General features: G+C 44.5%; 1 protein-coding gene across 1 annotated transcript in view; it reads left to right on the top strand.

Moving 5' to 3' along the window:
- The window catches only part of LOC134346945 (IgGFc-binding protein-like), a 235,050-nt gene that overhangs the window by 21,509 nt on the left and 187,041 nt on the right, over positions 1–26,500 (top strand). The window contains exons 7-13 of the mRNA XM_063048829.1: positions 99–263; positions 2,309–2,406; positions 4,529–4,610; positions 7,259–7,327; positions 13,172–13,365; positions 20,769–20,910; positions 21,934–22,175. Of these exons, the coding sequence (XP_062904899.1) occupies positions 99–263; positions 2,309–2,406; positions 4,529–4,610; positions 7,259–7,327; positions 13,172–13,365; positions 20,769–20,910; positions 21,934–22,175 (992 nt within the window). The remainder of the gene's footprint in view (positions 1–98; positions 264–2,308; positions 2,407–4,528; positions 4,611–7,258; positions 7,328–13,171; positions 13,366–20,768; positions 20,911–21,933; positions 22,176–26,500) is intronic.

Genomic DNA, 26,500 nt, shown 5'->3' with positions numbered 1-26,500 from the left:
TCAAATTCTTTCTTTTGTAACACAGATCTTCTTTGTGTGGTTGCTAAGTGGTTACATACTTCCAGATTTGACACCTTTCATTTCGTTCTTTATTACAGTTGGTTACTACATGTTGATGGATTCAACTTTCACCAATCCTCGTGACCGATCGCACTTGAGAAGCCCAATGGTTCATTGCAATGATTGCCTGATATTGAGGTTCCACTATTTCATGTATGGAACAGCAACTAAAATGGAGCTAAATGTTTATGCAGTGAAGCAAGGCAAGTACTCAACAGGTTTGCGAGGTCGGAGCAGGGTTGTACTGAATTAGACAGCAAGGAAAGAGACACTAATGCCTTTGAACAGAAAATCCTACAAAAGCTAGTGGATTTGGCCCAGTACATCACAGGTAAAGCCCTCCCCACTATTGAGTACATCTCCATGAAGCATTATCGCAGGAAGGCAACATCCATCATCAGGGACCTCCACCACACAGGTCATGCTCTTTTCTTGCTGCTGCCACCAGGTAGAAAGTACAAGAGCCTCAGGACTCACACCAAGAACAGTTACCCAGAATCATCAAGCTCTTGAACAAAAGGGTATAACTACACTCACTTTCCCATCCACTGAGATGTTCCCACAACCAATGATCTCACTTTAAGGACTCTTTATCTCATTATCTCATGTTCTCATTATTGATTGCTATTTATTTATATTGGCATTTGCACAGTTTGCTGTCTTCTGCACTCTGGTTGATCTTTCATTGATCCTGTTATAGTTACTATTCTATAGATTTGCTGAGTATGCCCACAGGAAAATGAATCTCAGGGTTGTATGTGGTGACATGTGTACTTTGATAATAAATTTACTTTGAGTTCATTCAGTCCTTTGTCAATCTGTTGCCTCTCTACTGGGCACCATTTTACAAGTTGCACCACATGACTTGTGGCCCACAAATACTCCACTCTCTCCAGTGCTCCTGATTCCGTTAACCCGCACAATGGTCTAGCAGCTGGAAAGTACCATCACGGTGGGACTGTTCATCAAAATCAACCCCTGTCAGGCTGTCCAATTCCGATGTTTCTCTGATTCTGTTCCACTCTATATATCAACAACAATGTAATCATATACTTATTGAACTGGTCTATAACCAGAAGGAAGGAAGGTGGTACAGGAGCCTCACGTCTCACACCACCAGGTTCAGGAGCAGTTATTACCCCTCAACCACCAGGCTCTTGAACCCAAGGGGATAACTTCACTCAAGTTCACTTACCCTATACTGAAATGTTCCCACTACCAACAGAATCACTTTCAAGGACTTCATTTCATGTTCTCGAAATTTATTGCTTATTCATTATTATTATTTCTTCTTTTTGTATTTGCACAGTTTGTTGTCTTCTGTACTCTGGTTGAACACCCTAGTTGGGTGGTCTTTCATTGATTCTGTTATGGTTACTATTCTATAGATTTGCTGATTATGCCCACAATAACATGAATCTCAGGGTTGTATATGGTGACATATGTGTACTTTTAACTTTGAACTTTGATCCCCCTCCTCACAACTCTCACCGCCTCCCAGCTTTGAATCATCAGCAAGCTTGGATATAGCACACTGTCTCCCCTCTTCCGCTCATTGACATGGGTTATGAACAACCGGAGTCTCAGCAACTTTCAATCAAAGGCCCCTCTGTCCAGAACAAAATCCCTCTTTGGGCCTATAGAAGTCTCCCAGTTTCTTAATCTGTCCAGCGTGGATGCTCATCACACCAGCCTCATATTCATCTATTTTAGAGAATGGAGAACATAGAAGAATACAGCACAGGAACTGGGCATTCGGTCCACAATGTTGTGCCAACCCAGCCAAAAAGCAAATCAAAAGCACTCAAACACTAATCCCTCCTACGTGCACCATGTCCATATCCCTCCATCTTCCTCACATCCATGTGCCTACCTAAACCTTTTAAAAGCCCTTATGTATTTGTTTCTACCACCATACCAGGCAGCGCCTTCCAGGCATCTACCACATTCTGAGTAAAAAATTTACCCCTCACATCCCTGTTGAACCTTTCCCCTCTCACCTTCAATGCATGCCCTCTGTTATGAGACATCTCTACCCTGGGAAACAGATAAACTCCCTGTCCACTCTACCTATGCTTCTCATAATCTTGTAAACCAGGCAGCATCCTGATAAACCTCTTCTTCACTCTCTCCAAAGCCTCAACATCCTTCCGATAGTGGGTTGACCAGACTGTATACAATACTCCAGATGTGGCCTAACTAGAGTTTTATAAAGCTTCTTCAACTTATTCTGTGTTTTGATCAACAGGAGATAAATTGGGCCGTCCACTCTTCTCCCTCATTGGAAACCAAGACCAAGGCTGGAAACTGGCCAAAGCCACTTACAGAGGGAAGGCTCAGGTTCAGGTGGGTCCACACTCCACGCATGCTTCACAATCCACAGTATGCTTCTGTCGGTCACGGATGTTACATCCTAGCTCTCCAGGTACACAAGCCAGGTCAGTACAACATGGAGAGCAAGCTGTTGCCCATGTAGCAAGATCCCCCCTCTCCATGCATCTGATGAACCCAAAGGAACAGCAGAGACCAATACAGTTTGGCACCAGCAGCGTCACAGGAGTTGCCAGTCATCGTTGAAGTCAATGTAGGACTGGGTTAGGGACTCCAGCTCCAGATTTTTTCCCTGTGGGTTTACTCCCTAAGCCTTTGCCATGAGTAGGTATAGGCACAAAGCAGCAGAGGTTTGAGATCAGAGCTTTCCTTCTCCTAGATGAGCTGTTAACCATGGCCTACGAGTCCCTTCTACCTGAAGCAATAGGTTTTAAGGCACCAGCAAACCTGCCTTTGCCCCTTTTCCTGTCAGTTGAAACAGTTCCATCAGGCTCACTAGCTAAACCACAGGTGAAGGCCAACAGCTGGGCTTGGTTGTCAGAGGCTCTCTGGGGCACATGCCACTGGGAGCATTTAATAGGTAGAGTGAGCTTGTTCCCATGACCACCCCCGGCTATTACAACCTCAAGGAACCAGCTGCATTAACGCGGAGAAGATAAAGGAATAACTTCCTTAGAAAAAGATGTGGTTCCTTAGTGTTTGTGCCCCAAGAACCTGAGCAGATCTTAAAATGTTCACTTCACCAATGGGCCTCAGGTTTGGCACTGAGAAAACAAAGAACAAAATAAAGGCTGAAGAATGTTAAAAGGCCTCTAGCTTCATGGTAGGATCAAGAGATGCAGGGAAAAGATTATCCATTTGTAGAAAGCAGAGCTGGGAGAATATGGAGGGGAAAATGGGAAGGAGAAGGTTGAGAAATTCAGATATATACAGTCGGTGGAAATGAAAGATATGGAATCAAATCCAATCAAAATCAAATCAAGTTTAATTATCATTCAACCATACATGGACACAGCCGAACAAACCAGTGTTTGTCTGGGGCCAAGGTGAAAAACATAACCAGTACATTCAAAATAGCAAGCAAAAAAACACGTAGTCACTGATAAAACATTATACTGTATATGTCTAAGACTCTGAGAGACATGTGAGATTCTGGCAAGGAGAGTGAGGGGCATCTGGAGAAGGTGGGACTGAGGGATATTATAAGTAGGTGGGACTGAGAAATTTGGGAGAAAGTAGAATTGAAGGTTTTTAAAATTTTATTGAGATATAGCACGAAGCAGGCCCTTCCGGCCCTTCAAACCGCAACACCCTGCAACCTCTGGTTTTATCCCAGCCTAATCGTGGGACAATTTAGGATGACCAATAACCTACCATCCGGTGTCGCTTTGGACTGTGGGAGGAAACCCATGCCCTCACAGGAAGATGCATGATAAAAGTTTATAAAGCAGACATCCCACGTCTCCTGGAAGTTCCGGGAGTCTCCTGCATATTGATAGTGGCTCCCTGACGCCTGCAAATTATGTACAATATCCCGGAAGTTCAATTTTTTGAGACTGAGCAAGAGGGAGAGAGAAGAGAGCAAGAGTGAGAGACAGAGTGAGAGAGAGAGTGAGAGTGAGAGTGCGAGAGAGAGCGCGCGAGGAAGAGCACACGCGCCATGGCACAGTGTTCCAAAAAAAGAAAATATAAAACGTACTTCACCCCAGACTACACTAAAGTGTACCCCTACCTAATAGGAGTCAAAAATAATGACAGTGTTGCTCACTGCACTGTTTGCAACAGTGACTTTTCTATTGCCCATGGTGGGATAAGACTGTAAAAGTCATGTTGAGGTGAGTTTAACAGGTGACATTCGTTCATTAGCATAGCTAACGTTATTTAAACTAGCTGGCTAGCTGCTAAGGAGCTACTCTATTGCAGACATCCCACCTCTCCCGGAAGTTCCGGGAGTCTCCCGCAAATTGATAGTGCTACCTCCCTGAAATGAGTTTTTGCACGGTGGGATGTCTAATAAAGCCAATTGACGAGGATGCTGTTTTTCCCTATTCTAATGGGGAATAATTAACACTGTGAATTAGTTCAACAAAACCAGTACAGTATAAAGGAACTCACTGAACCATGCATTCCCTTGCAGTTTGTTATAGAAGCAGTCCGTGGGGAGACTCCAGAGTCTGACATCGCAGTGGACAGTGTGTGTATTGCAAGATGCCAACAAGGTTAGATTGATTCCCCAATATTTAATAAAATGTTAATGCAGAACCTCTATTAAATGCAGGAGGTATCACACAATATATACCAGAGCACTGTATGCATTCTAGTACAGCTACAACACTCAACATCATCCAGCACTTAGAATATTGCCCACAAGAAAAACACCATACTGTATATAATGGGTCAATTAAATTCTTTGAAGTATATTCGGTCAAACCTTTGGAAGATATTGTTAAGAATGCAATCAAAAGGTGCTTATTCATTAATAACATGTTCACTAACTCCTACCACTAAACACATCCTTACCTACACCCACTCTCTGGATTCCACAGGGATCGCTCCCTCGGTGATTCCCTTGTCCACTCGTCTGTTCCCCACTAATTTCCTTCTCAGCACTTATGCCTGCAAGTGCCCCAACAGCTACACCTACTCACTCACCTCCTCCCTCACCTCCATTCAGGGACACAAACAGTCCTTCCAGGCGAGGCAACACTTCACCTGTGAAGCTGCTGGTGTCGTCTAATGCGTTCCGGAATCCAGATGCAGCCTGCTCTATGTTGATGAGACCCGTCGTACATTGGGGACCACTTTGTCGATCACCTCTACTTCATCCACCAAAGGCGGAACTTCCTGGTTGCAAGATAGTTTAATTCCAGTTCCCATTCCCATTCCGACATGTGCCAAGATGAAGCCACCCTCAGAGGGGAGGAGCAACACCTTATATTCCATCTGGGTAGCCTCCAACCTGATGGCATGAATATCCACTTCTCCTTCAAGTTAAAACAAAATTCCCTCTCCCTCCCCTCTTCTCCTATTCCCCCTTTGGCCTCTTACCTCTTCTCACCTGCCTACCACCTTCTAGCTATCCTCCTTCCCCTCCTCCCACCTCCTTACTGTGTCACCCCCCCTTCCTGCTCAGTCCTGAAAAAGGGTCTCAACCCAAAACGTCGAATGTTTACTCTTTTCCATAAACGCTGCCTGACCTGCCGAGTTCCTCCAGCTTTTGTGTAGCTTAAACCGATTACTTACTATTAGACTTTGAGAGGCCAATTGGTCTCAATCAAAAATGTCATAAAATTCCTCCCTAATTCCCCCTCAACCCCAATATACGTTACTCAGCCCACTAATGCTGACTGGCAACTCCTCCAGCAGTTTGTGTTTTTTTTTGGCTCCAGATTCCAACAACTGCAGACTCTTATGTTCCAAGGAAAATAGATTTCCGCTGGAAGTCTAAAGCAATATACAAGCCAGGTGGGTGGGAAAGGTAAAGTGCTGGAGAGGGAGGAATCGGATAGGGAAGGAGAGAGCACCATAGGAAAAAGGGAAGGATGGGTCCCAATGTAGAGTAATAGGCAGGTGAGAAGAAGTAAAACATCAGAGTGGAGAATATTGCAGGGGGAATGTGTTTACCAGAAGGTGAAACCGATATTTGTGCAATCAGGTAGGAGGTATCCAGATTGAACACAAGGTGTTGCTCCTCCACCCAGAGGGTAGCCTCATCTTGGCACAAGAGGGAGCCTTGAACTGATACTTCAGAATGGGAATGGGAATGGGAATTAAAACTTTTGCCCACCGGGAGGTCCCACTTTTGGCGGATGGAGCGGAGGTGCTCGACGAAGCAATCGCCCCAATTTACAACGGGTCTCACCAGGCTGTATTGAGAGCACTGGACACAATGGGCACCCCAAACAGATTTGCAGGTGAAGTGTTGACTCGTCATAAGGGCTGTTTGGGGCCCTGAACGGAGGTGAGGGAGGAGGTATATGTACTTCGTCCATTTATATACCTCAGTTTCATACTTCCCCACCTTCATCCTATATACTTCAGTAGTCATAAAATAATTCCTCTACCACAGACTCTGGAACAGTCAACTTGTGATTCATACTCAACTATCTGTTTAACGAAATGTTAAGCATTCAATTAGCTAGATTTCAATTAGTAATTTTCCAATCTAGATGTACTCATTATGGAAACACCAATGCCTTTGAATGGAAAATCCTACAAAAGATAATGGATATAGCCCAGTCCATCATGGGTCTAGTCCTCCCAACCACAGAGCACATCTACACGAAACGTTGCTGTAGAAAAGCAGCATCCATTATCAGAGATTCTCAGCACCCAGGGCATTCTCTTTTCTCGCTGCTGCCATTGGTTAGAGGGTACAAAGGCCTCAAGACTCACACCCCCAGGTCCAGGATCAGTTACTAACCCACAACCATCAGGCTCTTGAACAAAAGGGGATAACTGCACTCACTTGCCCATCCATTGAGATGTTCTCACAACCAATGATCTCACTTCAAGGTCTCTTTATCTCATGTTCTCATTATTTATTGCTATTTATTTATATTTGCATTTGCACAATTTGTTGTCTTCTGCACTCTGGTTGATCTTTTATTGATCCTGTTATAGTTACTATTCAATAGAATTATTGGGTATACCCACAGGAAAATTAATCCCAGGGTTGTATATGGTGAACTAATCGTACTTTGATGACAAAATTTACTTTGAACTTGACCATTCAAAACTCTTAATGCAACCAGTGTCACGCTCCCATGTATTCTGAACAGTCTCACATAGATTCTGGTACCCGCTTTGTTAATACTTAATTTTAAATATTACTTTTTTATGACATTTTAAATATTTTCTGTTACAGTCTCTACAACCACCAAACCACCTCTGACCAACCCACAGACCACCACAACCAAAGGATCCCCAACTCCAGGTAAGAACTCAATGCGACAGCATCAGTATTAGGAAAGGCTCAGAAACTGGATCTGTTAATTCTCAAGAAAAGATTGAAGAGTGTAAATGACGTCTGTAGGATTTTTTTGAGAAAATGGATGCAGGGAGTATGTTTCCACATGAAAATAAGAACATAAGTCCTCAATAAAAAAAGGACACCATGAGATTCAATTGGAAACAGGCACCATGGAGAAAATTCTAACTAGTTGTATCGCTGTCTGATATTGCGGGTGGGGGTGGGGGTAGGTGCTGCTCAGAATTCTAAAAAGCTGCAGAAAATTGGAAACTCTGCCACCTCCGTCATGGGCACCAGCCTCCGCCAGCTTCTGGGACATCTTCAAGGAGCAGTGCCTGAAAAGGCGGTGTCCATCATTAAGGACCCCCACCACCCTGCGTTCAGCCACAAGACAGCTAGTCTTCTGCTGAGTAAACACTGGAGGGCAGCACTGACTCCAGCCTGGATACCGCACCACACTGCCCCTGGTGGAGGGCACCAGCTCTGACACCTCTCTCCTGGTGGCTGTAAACAGGCAACACTGCAGCTTGAGGCCTAGTTCTGGCTACAACCGAGACCACGCAGCCCCCCGCCTGCCGCCCCTGCTGTCCGCTAATAAATCAGACTTGCAGCGTTCCACATTGACAATAACCAGAAGGATCTTGCGATCACAAGAAAAGTGATGAAGACGATCACTCACTATTAGACTGCATACCTCTGTCACGGTCCAACTCCTCCGAAGCCTCTCAGATGCATAATCCACACCATCCAGTTTATGCCTCCGACAAACCTCTAGACAGTGAGTTCCAAACTTCTATCACTTCCTGCGGCAGTCACCACTAACCTATCTGCTACTTTAATTATTGCCCTCTGCCGAGAGAAGTAGGTCCTTACTAAATAAGCTGTGCAGATCTCTCAGTCTTATGGACCTGAATTGAATCTCCCCTCGCTGTTTTGCAGGAAACTACAGCAACTTTATCAATTGCTCTTCATACGTATAAATTTGCAGTTCTAGAATCAATTTCCCCTGAACTCTCTCCAGTCCTATCACACTCATTTGCATTGTGATCACACAGTTATGTTCCATGTACAAACCGTCCCACATCCTTGTTATGATTCTAGCCTAGGACTGGCTCCAGGTTACTATTACCTCACATAAACGGATCACACTTCTCTACCTGTAATTCATTCCCATGTTTAAAGTTCAAAGTAAATTTATTATCAAAGTACATATACATCACCATAAAATACCCTGAGATTCATTTTCTTGTGGCCATACTCAATAAATTCAGAGAATAATCCCTGCAAGTGCCCCAACAGCTACACCTACCCATTCACCTCCTCCCTCACCTCCGTTCAGGGACCCAAACAGTCCTTCCAGGCGAGGCAACACTTCACCTGTGAAGCTGCTGGTGTCGTCTAATGTGTTCCGGAATCCAGATGCAGCCTACTCTATGTTGATGAGACCCGTCGTACATTGGGGGGCCACTTTGTCGATCACCTCTACTTCATCCACCAAAGGCGGAACTTCCTGGTTGCAAAATAGTTTAATTCCAGTTCCCATTCCCATTCCGACATGTGCCAAGATGAAGCCATCCTCGGGGGGGAGGAGCAACACCTTATATTCCATTTGGGTAGCCTCCAACCTGATGGCATGAGTATCCACTTCTCCTTCCAGTTAAAACAAAATTCCCTTTCCCTCCCCTCTTCTCCTATTCCCCCTTTGGCGTCTTACCTCTTCTCACCTGCCTATCGCCTCTCCTTTACCTTTCCCACCCACCTGGCTTCACCTATCACCTTCTAGCTATGCTCCTTCCCCTCCTCCAACCTCCCTACTGTGTCACCCCCCTTCCTGCTCAGTCCTGAAAAAGGGTCTCAACCCAACACGTGGAATGTTTATTCTTTTCCATAAATGCTGCCTGACCTGCCGAGTTCCTCCAGTTCTGGTGTGGCTTAAACAGATTACCTACTATTAGACTTTGAGAGGCCAATTGGTCTCAGTCAGAAATGTCATAAAATTCCTCCCTAATTCCCCCTCAACCCCAATATACGTTGTTCAGCCCACTAATGCTGACTGGCAACTCCTCCAGCAGTTTGTGTTTTTTTTTGGCTCCAGATTCCAACAACTGCAGACTCTTGTGTTCCAAGGAAAATAGATTTCCGCTGGAAATCTAAAGCAACATACAAGCCAGGTGGGTGGGAAAGGTAAAGTGCTGGAGAGGGAGGAATCGGATAGGGAAGGAGAGAGCACCATAGGAAAAAGGGAAGGATGGGTCCCAATGTAGAGTAATAGGCAGGTGAGAAGAAGTAAAACATCAGAGTGGAGAATATTGCAGGGGGAATGTGTTTACCAGAAGGTGAAATCGATATTCATGCCATCAGGTAGGAGGTAATAACCATAACAGAATAAACAAAAGACTGCCCAACTTGGGCGTTCAACCAGAATGTAGAAGATGACAAACTGTGCAGCTCCAAAAGGAGAAGTAATAATAATAAATAAATAAACAATAAATATGAAGAACATGAGATGAAGAATCCTGGAAAATGAGTCCATTGGTTGTGGGAACATTTCAATGATGGGGCAAGTGAAGTCGAGTGAAGTTATCCCCTTTGAAGAGCCTGATAGTTGTAGTCCTGTAGCTTCTTCCTGATAGCAGCAACAAGAAGAGAGCATGTTCCTGGGGGTTCCTGTTGATGGATGCTGCTTTCCAATGACAGAGTTCCGTGTATATGTGCTCAATGGTTGGAAGGGATGCACTGGGTAATATCCACTACTTATCATAGGATTTTCCATTCAGAGCCTGTGTTTCCATACCAGGCTGTGTTTTCGTACTAAGCTGTGATGTAGCCAGTCAATATACTCTGCACTACACATCCATAAAAGTTTGTCAAAGTTTTAGATGTCATACTGAATCTCCACAAACTCCTGAGGAAGTAGAGGCAGTGCCGTGCTTTCTTTGTAAGTGCCAGGCTCAGGACAGGTCCTCTGAAATAATAACACCAAAGCATTTAAAGGTACTGACCCTCTCCACCTCTGATCCTTCAATGACCTCTGGTTTCCTTCTCCTAAAGTCAATAATCATCTCCTCGTCCTTGCTGACATTGAGTTGTTGTGGCACCACTCAGCCAGATTTTCAGTCTCCCTCTTATATGCTGATTCATCACCATCTCTGAGTTGGCCAACGACAGTGTTGTCATCAGCAAACTTGAATATGACATAGAAACTGTGCTTAGCCCCACAGGCATAAGTGTAAAGCGAGTAGAGCAGGGGGCTAAGATGCAGATCATGGAGGAGATGTTGTTGATTTGGCCTATGACAGAGATGTATTCAGCAAACTTGAATATGCCATCGGAGCTGAGCCATTCTCTGATTAAAACAAACACCTTGAATACATTCCAGCGTGTAACTCATACAAAGTACCCATTTATTTAATATTCAACTTTTTTTTAAAAATACAGATCCCACAACAACCACTGCATCACTAACAGGTTCAAAAACCACCATGTCTCAACGGACCACAGATCCAAGTGAGCCCAGAATATCTACAGTGGAAAGAAATATCACGCAAACACGAGGAAATCTGCAGATGCTGGAATTTCAAGCAACACACATAAAAATTGCTGGTGAACGCAGCATCTATAGGAAGAGGTACAGTCGATGTTTTGGGCCAAGACCCTTCGTCAGGAAGTCCTGACAAAGGGTCTCGGCCCGAAACGTTGACTGTGCCTCTTCCTATAGATGCTGCATGGCCTGCTGCATTCACCAGCAATTTTTATGAGTGTTGAAAGAAATATCATGTGTTTTTCTGGAAATTAGAGGACATTAGGTTCTGCCCCTTAGTCATAGATTCATAGCAAAATACAGCACAGAAACAGGCCCTTTGGCCCATCTGATCCATGGCGAAACCATTTAAACTGCCTATTCCCATCAACCTGCACCAGGACCATGGCCCTACATAGCCCTACTATCCACATACCTATCCAAACTTCTCTTAAACATTGAAATCAAGTTAACAAGCACCACTTGTGCTGGCAGCTCATTCCACACTCTCACCACCCTTTGAGTGAAGAAGTTTCCCCTCATGTTCCCTTAAACTTTTCACCTTTTACCCTTAACCCATGACCTGTGGTTGTAGCCCCACTCAACCTCAGTGGAAAAAAACCTGATGTATTTACCCTATCTGTAATGTATGAATCTATTTCTTTTACAGCAATGACTCCCCTTAGCACTACATATGATCTGTTGTCTACACATGCACATTGTAATCTCTCTCTCTCTCGCTGCAATGTTAATACATGAGCCATCTCCCATGTGTGCTTTTATTTCATTGATATGTAGTTGCACAGACTCAACATTGTCTATACCCTTCATAATTTTGTACACCTCCCTCAAATCTCCTCTTAATCTCATACATTCTAAGGAAGGAAGTCATAACCTACTCAATCTTTCCCTATAACTCAGGTCCTCCAGATCCGGCAACACCCTTGTAAGCTTTCTCTGTATTCTTTCAACCTTATTTACATCTTTCCTATAGGTAGGTGACCAAAACTGAATACAATACTCCAAATTAGGCTTCACCAATGGCTTAGAAAATTACAAAATAACGTTCCATCTCCTGTACTCAATACTTAGATTTATGAAGACCAATGTGCCAAAAGCTCTCTTTATGACCCTATCCACCTGTGACACCAATTTCAATGATTATGTACCTATATTCCCAGATCCCTTTGTTCTACAGCACTTCTCACTGCCCTACCATTCACTGTAAGACCTACCCTGGTTGGTCCTCCACTTGTCTGCATTAAATTCCATCTGCCATTTTTTCCAGCTGATCCAGATCCCTCTACAAGCCATGATAGTCCTCCTCACTGTCCATTACACCCCCAATCTTAGTTTCATCTGCAAACTTGCTGATCCAGTTAATCACATTATTATCCAGATTGTTCTTATAAATGACAAAGTAGTAAGTTTTTTTCTGAAGAATATGGTAATGTTGGAAAAGATGAAATGACTATGGTCCTTGTAATCCAGGTGAAGTAAATATTAGGAATTGAAAATTTCAAATCTCCCAAGAATGTTCTACCATTTACTGATGTGCTGCCTTGATCATTGACCTCTGCCCTATATTCCTGCCTATCCTTCACAACTTTTGACTTGCCCTAATTTTCCAAATTTCTCTCCATCTCTACCTTGAAAATACTTACTGACTTCGCACCCACTGCTTCTAGGGGTGGGGATTCCCAACCTGGGGTTTACGGACCCAAGATTAATGATAAGAGTCCATGGTGTAAAAAAGGTAGAGAACCCCTGTTCTAGGGTTTAAAAGGTTCAAAAGTTTCAAAGGTTCAAATGTACATTGACTGTCAGAGCAGGTATACAGTACAACCTGAAATTCATCCTCTTCACAGACACCGACGAAACAAAGAAACCCTATGGAACGCTAGAAACATCGAAGCCCCAAAGCCCCACCTCCCCATCTCTTTGAACAAGCAGCAGCAAAATCATTAACCCCCCTTCCCCTCCACTCACACCAGCAGAAGCACGACCTCCGCCCCCTCCCCCCATCGTGCAAGCCCCAAAGAGACCTTGATCCGGAGACCATCAAACTACAGTCCACAAACCTGCACTTTGGTCCTGCTGACTGTTTACTCTTTACCATAGATGCTGTTTGGCCTGCTGAGTTCCTCCGGTATTTTGTGTCTGTTGCTTCGGTCTCTCAGATAGGCTCTCTCTCCCAGCAAGGGTGAGAGAGGTTGCCCCTACAACAACCGACAACTCGCTGCTCCAAATTCCAAAAATTCTTCAACATTTGTTTTTTTCTCAAACAGTGTCTTGCCCACCAAACTCTCAGTATGACCCATGTGGGGCTGGATGCTCACCCCGATGTGATAGACCAACCCCAGATTGTCCAGGCGGCTGTGTGTCCGGTGGGTGTGTCTGCAATGAAGGATTCTACATGAGAGGAGACCGTTGTGTCCCTGCAGACCAGTGTGGTTGTATTCACAATGGCACCTACTATCAGGTATTAGAACTATAAACGTCTTGCATATTGAAAAGCCACAGTCTTACACTAAACAGCAAACTTTTTTCCAAAGTGATGCTTCCTCAGAAATTTTCTGTGGGTATGACAGACCACTTGAGTCTGAACATAATATATTTCAGATTACTTCACTCACATAGCAATTTGGAGAAACAAGAAATTAACTTTTACTGAATATAATGTGTTTAATTGCATAACGGTGTTGACACTTTGCAATAGTTCAACAAAGCTAAAAGTGTTTTGTTGATGATTTTCATTTGTACTCAGTGTTTGAGGCTTCTCACTTAAATGTCCAACAATAAAATAGTGCATGGTGGGGAAATTTCATGGTGATTTTCTTGATCAGCAGCCCAAAATCCGTAAGATACAGCTGAAAGTATTCAGGAAGCAAAATCTTTGTTGTCCAGTGTTATTGGACCAATACAGAGGTTCTTTCCATCCAGTCCCATTATGCACTGTCGGGATCAGACATGGAGTGAAACTCCTTCTAACCGGTCCCATCAACCGCTCTCGGGGTCAGACCCGGAGTGAAGCTCTTTCTGTCCGGTCCCATCACAGGCTCTCGGGGTCTGACACTCTTAGCTTTAAGAGTTAAATTCATTTAAAATTGTCCAGGTGGTTGTGTGTCTGGGAGGAAAGTAAAAGTAACCAGGAAACCCCCAAGTTCATCTAGCGATCTCCAAGCAAAGAAAGCATCCAAACCTACCTATCTACATCTGTGTTCGACTCCAGTCTCACATCAACATTTAATTTGGAATTACCTCACTGACCAGCTCAGCTGCATCAAACCTCTGCAGATAGGTTCAAGAAAGCAGCCCACCACCACCCTAACCAAGCTGTTCTTTCCATTTCCCATGGCCTATGGTTGCAATATGCACTACCAATAGCGATCCCCTAAGTCTTCTTCAAAAGCTTCTTGCACACTCATGACCTCTACCTCTAGAAGGTCTAGGGCAGTAGGCACATAGAAACCCCAGCTATGCCTGTCTCTTCATTGGCTATATAGAACAGTCCATGTTCGAAGCCTTCACTGGTAATACTCCCAACTCTTCCTCCACTACACTAATGACTGCATTGGTGCTGCTTCCTGCACCCATGCTGAGCTCACCAGTTTCATCAACTTTGTCTCCAACTTTCACCCTGCCCTCAAACTCACTTGGTCCATCTCTGACACCTCCCTGCTTTTCTCAATCTCTCTGTCTCCATCTCTGGAGACAAACTGTCCACCGTCATCTTTTATAAGCCTATCGTTCCCACAGTTATCTTTACTATACATCTTCCCACCGTGTCTCCTGTAAAAATACAATTCCCTTTTCTCAGTTCCTTCGCCTCCACCGCATCTAACCTCAGGATGCAACTTTCCTGTCCAGGACATGAGTGTGTCCACCTTCTTCAAAGGAAGGGGTTTCCCTCCCTCCACTCTTGATGCTATCCTCACCCACTTCTCCTCCATTTCCCAAACATCCATGCTCACCCTATCTTTCCACTGTCTTAAAAGTGATAGAGTTCCTCTTGCCTTCACGTACCACCCCATGAGCCTCCACATCCAATACATCATCTCCCACAGCATCCACCATCTCCAAAGGGATCCATCCACTAAACATATCATTACCTACCTGCCTCTGCTTTTCACAGGGATTGCTCCCTCCATGATTCCCTTGTCTGTATGTTCTCCGGCCCCTGACTAAAGTCCCTCCCGGTACTTACTCCTGCCCATTCACCTCCATTCAGGGCCCCGTCCAGGTAAGGCAACATTTCAATGGCGAACCTACAGGGGTGCCCATTGTGTCCAGTGCTACTGATGCGGTCTTCTCTACATTGGTGAGACTGCCATAAACTGGGGGACCACTTTGTCGAGCACCTCCGCTCCATCTGTCAAGAGCTGAACTTCCCAATGACCAAACATTTTAATTCCGATTTCCATTCCCATTCCGACATGTCTCCTCTTGTGCCAAGAAGAAGTGGTGCTCAGTATGGTGGAGCAACACCTTATATTCCGTCTGGGTCTCCAACCTAATGGCATGAATATCAATTTCTCCTTCCGGTACAAAAAATTCCCTTCCCCTTCCCTCTTCCTTTATTCCACACTCTAGCCTTTTACAGCTTCTCACTTGCTTATCACTTTCCCCTGGGTCCCCTCCTTCTCCCCTTTCTCCTATGGTCCATTTTCTCCTATCAGATTCCTTCTTCTCCAGCCCTTGACCTTTCCTACCCACCTGACTTCACTTATCACCTTCTAGCTAGCCTCCTTCCCCTCTCTCCCATCTTTTTATTCTGGCAACTTCTCCCTCCCTTTCCAGTCCTGATGAAGGGTCTCAGCCTGAATCATCAATTGCTTATCCATTTCCAGAGATGCTGTCTGACCTGCCTAGTCCCTCCAGCATTTTGTGTGTGTTGCATAGAACCACAATCACGTCCCTCCAAGTCACTTGCCATCCTCACTTGGAAGCATGTCACTATCTTGGCAAGGTCCCAAGATAGGCCAACACAGTACCATCCCCTCAGGGCAATAAAAGCTAAACATCTAGTGATGGCCACATTTCATTGATGTAGCTAAAATAATAATGTCTTGAGGGCATACTCAACAGAACCAGGTTCTTCTGTAAGTAATGCACCAGGATCGGGGACCATCCTGTATCAGTATGCTCAGCCTACAAGACAGCAATCAGTTAATGAAGTCCTGACCCCCAATCATACCAGCCATGCTGAGTGTTAAACATTTAAGCACTCACTACAATTTACCAAATCTGCCCCATGTACTGCTTTGAGTCTGAGCTTTGGGAAAAGTTGCTTCTGTACTAAATGCATATGCAGTGGAAGTTATATTACCTGAAACTCATGACCAGTGAAGATACAGCACTGGTAAACCTGCACTGAGAGACTGAACCTTACCAAGACCCCTGCCCAGTGATGTCAGTGCACTAAATGGAACTCATTCCTTCTGTTTAATGGGGTGGCACAGCTACACAGTGGTGTCCGATCTGGCCATTTTTCCATCCACAGGTTCTTTTAGGAGTCCAGGAATGAGTAGAATCACAGTGGATTTAATTTGGCCTTTTTTGACACTGATCAGCAGAAAAAGACTCTTTTAGTGTCAAAGTGAAACAGATCTTTACAAAGTAATCTAAATTAATAACAAATATAAAACACAAAATAATTGATTGCATAAGTATTCACCACCTTTCAAGTCAGTATTTAGTAGATGCATCTTTGGCAGCAGTTATAGCCTTGAGTCTGTGTGGACAGGTCTCTATCAGCTCTGCACATCTGGACACTGCAATTTTTCTCCAATCTTCTTTACAGAACTGCTCAAGCTCTGTCAGATTGCATGGGGATCGTGAGTGAACAGCCCTTTTCAAGTCCAGTCACAAATTCTCAATTGGGTTGAGGTCTGGACTCTGACTTGCCACTCCAGGACATTAACTTTATTGTTTTTAAGCCATTCCTGTGTAGCTTTGGTTTTATGTTTGGGGCCCTTGTCATAGAACAAAGAACACAGAATAGTACAGCACAGTACAGGCCCTTCGGCCCACAATGTTGTGCCGACCCTCAAACCCTGCCTCCCATATAAGCCCCCACCTTAGATTCCTCCATATACCTGTCTAGTAGTCTCTTAAACTTCACTAGTGTATCTGCCTCCACCACTGACTCAGGCAGTGCATTCCACGCACCAACCACTCTGAGTAAAAAACCTTCCTCTAATATCCCTCTTGAACTTCCCACCCCTTACCTTAAAGCCATGTCCTCTTGTATTGAGCAGTGGTGCCCTGGGAAAGAGGCGCTGGCTATCCACTCTATCTATTCCTCTTATTATCTTGTACACCTCTATCATGTCTCCTCTCATCCTCCTTCTCTCCAAAGAGTAAAGCCCTAGCTCCCTTAATCTCTGATCATAATGCATGCTCTCTAAACCAGGCAGCATCCTGGTAAATCTCCTCTGTACCCTTTCCAATGCTTCCACATCCTTCCTATAGTGACGTGACCAGAACTGGACACAGTACTCCAAGTATGGCCTAACCAGAGTTTTATAGAGCTGCATCATTACATAGCGACTCTTAAACTCTATCCCTCGACTTATGAAAGCTAACACCCCATAAGCTTTCTTAACTACCCTATCCACCTGTGAGGCAACTTTCAGGGATCTGTGGACATGTACCCCAAGATCCCTCTGCTCCTCCACACTACCAAGTATCCTACCATTTACTTTGTACTCTGCCTTGGAGTTTGTCCTTCCAAAGTGTACCACCTCACACTTCTCCGGTTGAACTCCATCTGCCACTTCTCAGCCCACTTCTGCATCCTATCAATGTCTCTCTGCAATCTTTGACAATCCTCTACACTATCTACAACACCACCAACCTTTGTGTTGTCTGCAAACTTGCCAACCCACCCTTCTACCCCAACATCCAGGTCGTTAATAAAAATCACGAAAAGTAGAGGTCCCAGAACAGATCCTTGCGGGACACCACTAGTCACAATCCTCCAATCTGAATGTACTCCCTCTACCACGACCTTCTGTCTTCTGCAGGCAAGCCAATTCTGAATCCACCTGGCCAAACTTCCCTGGATCCCATGCCTTCTAACTTTCTGAATAAGCCTACCTTGTGGAACCTTGTCAAATGCCTTACTAAAATCCATATAGATCACATCCACTGCACTACCCTCATCTATATGCCTGGTCACCTCCTCAAAGAACTCTATCAGGCTTGTTAGACACGATCTGCCCTTCACAAAGACATGCTGACTGTCCCTGATCAGACCATGATTCTCTAACTGCCTATAGATCCTATCTCTAAGAATCTTTTCCAATAGCTTTTCCACCACAGACGTAAGGCTCACTGGTCTATAATTACCCGGACTAACCCTACTACCTTTTTTGAACAAGGGAACAACATTTGCCTCCCTCCAATCCTTTGGTACCACTCCCGTGGACAACGAGGCCATAAAGATCCTGCTGGAAGACAAATTTTCTCCCAAGTCACAGTTCTCTTGCAGATTGCATCAGGTTTTCCTCCAGGATTTCCCTGTATTTTGCTGCATTCATTTTACCCTCTACCTTCACAAGCCTTCCAGGGCCTGCTGTAGTGAAGCATCCCCACAGCATGATGCAGCCACCACCATGCTTCACAGTAGGCATGGTGTGTTTTTGATGATGTGGGGTACTTGGCTTACACCAAACATAGTGTTTAGTCTGATGGCCAAAAAGCTCAATTTTTTGATGATTGACTTAACTGTACTCCAAGGGATAATCAGTGACTTGGAAATGTTCTTGTATCCATTTCCTGACTTGTGCTTTTCAATAACCTTTTCGTGGAGTTGCTTGGAGTGTTCTTGTCTTCATGGTGTAGTTTTTGCCAGGATACTGACTCACCAGCAGTTGGACTTTCCAGATACAGGTGCATTTTTACTATGATCAATTGAAACATATTAGCTGTACACGGTGATCTCCATTTAACTAATTTTGTGACTTCTAAAACCAATTGGCCACACCAGTGATGATTTGATGTGTCTTATTAAAGGCCGGGGGGGGGGGTTAATACTTATACAATCAAGTATTTTGTGTTTTATATTTGTAATTAATTTAGATCACTTTGTAGAGATCTGTCTTCACATTGACACGAAAGAGTCTTTTTCTGCTAATCAGTGTCAAAAAAAAAGCTAAATTAAATCCACTGTGATGCAATGTAAAACAATAAAACATGAAAACTTCCGGGGGGGGGGGTGAATACTTTTTATAGGCACTGTATTTAAAGTTTAAGCAAAGGAACATGTAAAGAGCACATGAAACTAAAGGAAAGAGCCTAAGGAAAGGACAGACAAGATGGCAATTTTTGCAGAAACAGATACTTTTCTACTGAGTAAAGGCCACATTCCTGAGATAAGCAAGGGCCAATCAAAAGACACATAGGTATGGCACGTTTAACACTTAGCCATTGGAAGATGACAAACCATTATGTAACTGCCATATAGCTTTACCACTGTTTGGTGAAGCCTAACACCATATGTTGTGAAAAATATAGGTTGAAATGCAAATTATATGTTAGTGAAATTACAAATTCAGTCTTGCATTGATTCGACTAATACCTTACTAAAAATATTTTTAAAAAAGCAACTGATTGCAACAGTAGTTAGCAAAAACAAAATTACAGGGCAGGTGATCGGGGTTCAATTTCTGCCACTGTCTATGAGGAGTTTGTATGTTCTCCTCGTGACTGCAAGGGTTTCCTCCAGGTGCTCAGGTTTCCTCCCACATTCCAAAGACCTACCAGGGTAATGCACACAAAATACTGGAGGAACTCAGCAGACTAGATAGCATTGATGGAAAAGAGTAAATAGTCAACCTTTTGGGCCAGACCCTTCATCATGTCATGAGTTGCAGGAATTGCCAGTTATCGTTGAACTCAACATTGGACTGCCTTAGGGTCTCCAGCTCCAGAATTTTCCCTTAGGGTTTACTCCCAAAGCCTTCCCCATGAGTGGGTATAGTTGCAAGGCAGCAGAGGTTTGAAATTAGAATTTTTCTTCTCCTGGAGGTGCTGCCAACCATGGCTGACGAGCCTCATCTGTCTGAAGTTACTGGTTTTTAAGGTGCCAGTAACCAGTCTTTTCCCCTTTTCCTCTCAGTAGAAATGGTTCTGCTGGGCTTAGTAGTTAAGCCACACCTGAAAGCCAGGAGCTGGTCTTGGTTGTCAGAGGTTATTTTAATGCATGCTATTGGGAGCATTTAATAGGTAGTGGGTACTTGTTCCCGTTACCACTTCCGACTCTAACAACTTTAAGGAACCAATGCAAACATCACAATATACTTAAGGTGTGTCCCATGAACACAAAACTGCATGAAATTTTCACTATACGGGACAATATTTCACAACGAGTCCCAACAAAGTCAAGCAAAAAGCACAATTCAGATATGTACTCTCCTGATTTTAATGGATGCCAATTTTTTTTTAAAGAATTAGCTTTATTTACGACACCTACCTCAAACAGTGAAATGTGTCAATTTGCGTCAGTGACCAACACATGCAATGTGGGCAGCCCGCAAGTGTTGCCACAGTTCTGTTACCAATACTGCATGCTTATCACTTAGTAACCCTAACAAAATTCTCAACCTGGGGCTCCCAGACCTCTTGCTTTATGGTATTGGTCCATGGCATAAAACAAGGTTGGGAACACCTACTCTAACCCATACATCTTTGAAATGCGGGAGGAAAGCAGAACACGCGAGGAAATCCACATGGTCAGGGGAGAACATAAAAACTACTCGCAGAGGGCAGCGGCATCGATCCCCGTTGCTGGCGTTGTAATAGCACGATGTTACTGTGGCACCTTTAATCATCTCCAATGACCGTTTTCCTGAGATTGATCATTTCTCTTTCTCTCTTCAGCCCGGGCAGGTTATCTGGTCGGATGCATGCACCTCCATTTGTGGTTGCCTTGGGAACTTCACAGTCAAATGTATGAACATGAGCTGCGAGTCAGATGAGTACTGCGGAGTGCAGGGTGGGGTCCATGGCTGTCACCCAAAAGGTAAAGGTGTTTTTCCTCTTTGCTTAGTTCAGTGTCATTTGGAGGTGGGGGGGGGGCAGTTAATGCTGCCAATCCAAGCAGAGTCAGAATCAGAATCAGCACGTTGCAAAATTTGTTGTTATGGGCAGCAGTACGTTGTAATATGTAATAATAAAAACTGTGAATTTCAGTAAGTATATATATGATGTATCGTTAATGATGGGCACTGCCTTTTTGAGGCATCACTCCTAGAAGATGTCCTGAATACTATGGAGGCTAGTGCACATAACACACAACACACAATACTTACGAAAGTAAGGATTAAATCTACAAATGAATTACACCTAGATAAACCAAGTAAAGTGCACAAATTAAATATTGTAGAGTACAACACAAGTTATTAGGTGACACTTCAAATGTGATGCGGCAGGGAGTTCAGAAACTAATGGCCTGAGGGAAGAAATTGTTTCCCATCCTGACCATTCTTGTCTTTATGCATCAGAGTCTCCTGCCTGATGGTAGAAAGTCAAAGAGGATCTGGATGGATGGGTGGGATCCTTGATAATACTACAGGCTCTGAATATGCGGTGCTCCTGATAAATGTCCACATGGATGGTAGGGAGACCCCCATGATCTTCTCATTCATTTTCACAGTCCTTTGTAGGGACTTCTGGTCCGATGCTAAGCTGCTTCCATACCAGATGGAGATGCAACTTGTCAGGATGCTCTCAATGGTGCTCCTGTAAAATGTTGCTAAGATGGGAGTTGGGGGGAATCTTGTTTGCCTCAATCTCCTCAGGAAGTGGAGGTGCTGCTGTGCCTTTTTATTCGGGGAGGTAATACTAAACACTAAGATTGGCATTGCTTGTATCCATTTCACTAAACAGATGTATATTAATCTGCAAACCAGCAATACATTCCAACAACTAAATCAGAATTGCCTTCTATTTTAGCAGCAGATTAGGTAATTTTTTTGTTACAACTGAGATGAAGCCTCACTTTCCTTCAAGCCCAGCAATTCAAAAATTCAACATTTCCCCTCAGGTTCGTCCACCTGCACTGCATCCGGAGACCCCCACTACACCTCCTTCGACAAGAGGAAGTTCAACTTCCAGGGCAACTGCACTTATGTGTTGGCCAAGCCCTGTAACTCCAGTCTGACCCCGTTCACCGTGTACACGGCCAACGAGCATCGCAACGGAGTGAAGACTGTGTCGTATGTCAAAGCGGTTCATGTCAGCGTCTACGGCATCACTGTGTCAATACTCAGGAACAGGGCCGTCCAGGTGAGAGGACTGCATTCACCCATTGGTTACTGGCTCCACTAAAACTGATGAGTCCAAGAGATGTTTTGCTTTTATTAGCCGAGGCACTGAGTTCAAAAGCCAAGAGGTTGTGTTGCAACTTTATAAAACCCTGGTTCGGCCACATCTGTAGTATTGCCTACAGTTCTGGTGGCCACACTATAGGAACGATGTTGAGGCTTTGGAGAGGGTGCAGAAGAGGTTTACCAGGATGCTGTCTGGTTTAGAGTGCATGTGCTATCACGAGAGGCTGGATAAACTTGGGTTGTTTTCCCTGGAGCAGCAGAGGCTGAGGGGAGAAAGGTTATGAGAGGCACAGATAGAGTAGACAGAGAGTATCTGTTTCCCAGGGTAGAAATGTCTAATACCAGAGGGCATGCATTGAAGATGAGAGGGAGTAGGTTCAAGGAGGATGTGAGGTAGAAGTTTTTTACTCAGAGAGTGGTGGGTGTCTGGAATGTGCTGCCTGGTATGGTGCAAGAGGCAAATACATTAGAGGCTTTTAAGAGACATTTGGATAGGAAAATGGATGTGAGGAAGATGGAGGGATATGGACATAGTGTAGGTAGGAGGGATTAGTGTTTGGGTGTTTTTTGAGTTGCTTTTTAGCTGGTTCGGCACAACATTGTGGGCCGAATGACCTGTTCCTGTGCTGTACTCATCTGTGGTCTGTGTTCCAGATGTTGGGTATAAGGATTGAGGGACATAGTGTAAAAGGAAAGCATTGCATTGTAACTCCACCAGCTGAGAGGGCCACATGGCCACTTGAGTTATTTGCAGTATTTGAATAGATGAAAGCCAATCTGATCTTGGCCTAAGCCTCACTTTCCTGTCTGTTCCCCATAATCCCTGATTTCCCTTTAGACGGGGTTCCCAACCGTTTCTATGCCATGGCACCTTGCCACTAATTTAGGGATCATACTCAAAATGGTGCAGAAACTCAGCAGGCCAGGCAGAATCTATGAAAAAGAGTGAACAGTTGTTGTTTCAGGCCAAAACCTTTCATTAGACTTCACCCTGATGAAGGGTCTCGGCCCGAAACATTGACTGTTTACTCTTTTCCATAGATGCTGCCTGACCTGCTGAGTTCCTCCAGCATTTTGTGTGTGTTGCTTTGGATGTCCAGCATCTGCAGAATCTCTTGTGTTTGTCATCAACTGAGAAGCCTTTGGACCACAGGTTGGGAATCCCTGCTTTAGACTAAATATCTGTCTGCCTTAAGTACCGTATACTTAATAACTTCACCTGTACACCTTTCCAGGGTAAAGTTTTCCAAAAAATTGGGATTATGTCGAGAAAAAAGTTGGCCCTTTGTTAGAATACCTTCTCCTGAGACAATGCCCGTACCACATGATTCTCCCATCTTCTCACCATCTGACATGCCAAGACTTCTCCGTAACTTGTATGCTTCAATCAGATCATCTCTCATTCTCCTAACCTCCGATGTGTCACCATTGAGATATCCTCTGCTTCCTTTTCACCTTAACCATACCTTGTCCCCGATCGCTCATGACAGGGTTTGTAAATCATCTCGTTGCTACGTCCCATGGGCTACTCTCACATCCTCTCCTACTAGCCAGAATACCACTCCTCCCACACACATTTCCACCTCCTTTCATTATCAGCATCAGGCTTAATACCACTGGCATATGTTGTGAAACTTGTCTTTGTGGCAGCAGTACAATGCAATACATCGGAGTAGGGGAAAAACTGTGAATTACAGTATAAATATATATATTAAATAGTTAAGTAGTGCAAAAAAAGTAGGGGAGTAGTGTTCACGGGTCCAATGTCCATTCAGAAATCGGATGGTTGAGGGGAAGAAGCTGTTCCTGAATTCTTGAGTGTCTGCAACACCATCTGGTATGGGGATGGGGGGGGGGCGCTACTGCACAGGATCGAAATAAGCTGTTGAGAGTTGTAAACTCATTCAGCTCCATCATGGGCACCAGTCTCTGTAGTATCCAGGACATCTTCAAACAGCGATGCCTCAAAAAGGCGGCATCCATCATTAAAGGTGTCATCCCATCTCCCAGGACATGCCTTGTTCTCATTGCTACCATCAGGGAGGAGGTACAGGAGCCTGAAGGCACACACTCAGTGTTTCAGGAACAGCTTCTTCCCCTCTGCCATCTGATTTCTGAATGGACATTGAACCAATGAACACTGCCTCACTACCTTTTTTATTTCTGTTTTTGAACTACTTACTTAATTTAACTATTTTATATATTTACTGTAATTCAGTTTTTTTTCTATTATTATGTATTGCATTGTTCTGTTGCCACAGAATTAACAAATTTCATGACTTATCAAAGTTGCTGGTGAACGCAGCAGGCCAGGCAGCATTTCTAGGAAGAGGTGCAGTCGACGTTTCAGGCCGAGTCTCTTCGTCAGGACTAACTGAAGGAAGAGTGAGTAAGGGATTTGAAAGTTGGAGGGGGAGGGGGAGATCCAAAATGATAGGAGAAGACAGGAGGGGGAGGGATGGAGCCAAGAGCTGGACAGGTGATTGGCAAAGGGGATATGAGAGGATCATGGGACAGGAGGTCTGGGGAGAAAGACAAGTGGGGGGGAACCTAGAGGATGGGCAAGGGGTATAGTCAGAGGGACAGAGGGAGAAAAAGGAGAGTGAGAGAAAGAAGGTGTGTATAAAAATAAATAACGGATGGGGTATGAGGGGGAGGTGGGGCATTAGCGGAAGTTAGAGAAGTCGATGTTCATGCCATCAGGTTGGAGGCTACCCAGACGGAATATAAGGTGTTGTTCCTCCAACCTGAGTGTGGCTTCATCTTTACAGTAGAGGAGGCCGTGGATAGACATGTCAGAATGGGAATGGGATGTGGAATTAAAATGTGTGACCACTGGGAGATCCTGCTTTCTCTGGCGGACAGTGCGTAGGTGTTCAGCAAAATGATCTCCCAGTCTGCGTCGGGTCTCGCCAATATATAGAAGGCCACATCGGGAGCACCGGACGCAGTATATCACCCCAAATTATTCTCCATAACTTCCACCACCTCCAACGGGATCCCACCACTAAGCACAGCTTTCCCTCCCCCCCTCTCTCTGCTTTCCGCAGGGATTGCTCCCTACGCAACTCCCTTGTCCATTCGTCCCCCCCATCCCTCCCCACTGATCTCCCTCCTGGCACTTATCCGTGTAAGCGGAACAAGTGCTACACATGCCCTTACACTTCCTCCCTTACCACCATTCAGGGCCCCAGACTGTCCTTCCAGGTGAGGCCGAGAGGAAGAAGCTGTTCCTGAATCACTGAGTCTGTGCCTTCAGGCTTCTGCACCTCCTCCCTGACGGTAACAATGAGAAGAGAGCATGACCAGAGTGATGGGGGTCCTTAATGATGAATGCCATCTTTTTGAGTCAACGTTCCTTGAAGATGTCCTGGATGCTTGGGTGGCTAGTACCCACGATGTAGCTGACCAAGTTTAAACTCTCTGCAGCTCACATTGATCCTGTGTGTTAACCCCCCTCCCCATACCAGACAGACAGTGATGTCGCCAGTTAGATTACTCTCTATGGTACGCTACAGAAATTTGCGAATGTCTTTGGAGACATACCAAATCTTCTCATACTCCTCATTAAGTATAACTGCTGTCGTGCCTTCTTTGTAGCTGCATCGATATGTTGGCTCCAGCTTAGATCCTCAGAGATACTGGCACCTAAAAACTTGAAATTGCTCACTCTTTCCACTTCCGATCCCTCTATGACAACTGATGTGTGATCCCATGTCTTACCCTTTCTGAACTCAACAATCAGTTCTTTGGTCTTACTGACATTGAGTGCACAGTTGTTGCTGAGACACCACTCAACTAGCAGGTATATCTCACTCCTGTACGCCCTCTCATCCGAGATTCTGCCATCAATGGTTGTATCGTCTTCAAATATATAGATGGTATTTAAGCTGTGCCAAGCCACACAGTCATGGGTGTAGAGAGAAAGATAAGATCCAATTCAATTTCACAGAACTAGTAACACTCTTGCAGCCAACAACCTTCCAGTGTCCTAAAGAGACTGTTCCATCCACCCCTCTTACAGTCACTCTGTCATCTCCACCTGCCACTCTGCTCTCCGAAAGTTTCTGATCCAGTAGAGGAAATGTCTCATCAGCACTTTTATCTTGACTCTTCTGAACATACAGGGACTGAAACAACCCTTCTCACAGAAGCAGTTCATTGCCACAATTAATTCAGTATATTGTATCTTGATTTAGACGATGGATTGAAAAGCCCGGGTGTCACGACCAGAGGCGAATGTCGGGCCGGTTCAGCTCGCTGCTCTGCAACATTCATTCA

The sequence above is a fragment of the Mobula hypostoma genome, chromosome 5 (genome assembly GCF_963921235.1).
Source record: "Mobula hypostoma chromosome 5, sMobHyp1.1, whole genome shotgun sequence".
Lineage (NCBI taxonomy): Eukaryota > Metazoa > Chordata > Chondrichthyes > Myliobatiformes > Myliobatidae > Mobula > Mobula hypostoma.
This window is presented reverse-complemented; position numbering and strand designations above follow the sequence as displayed.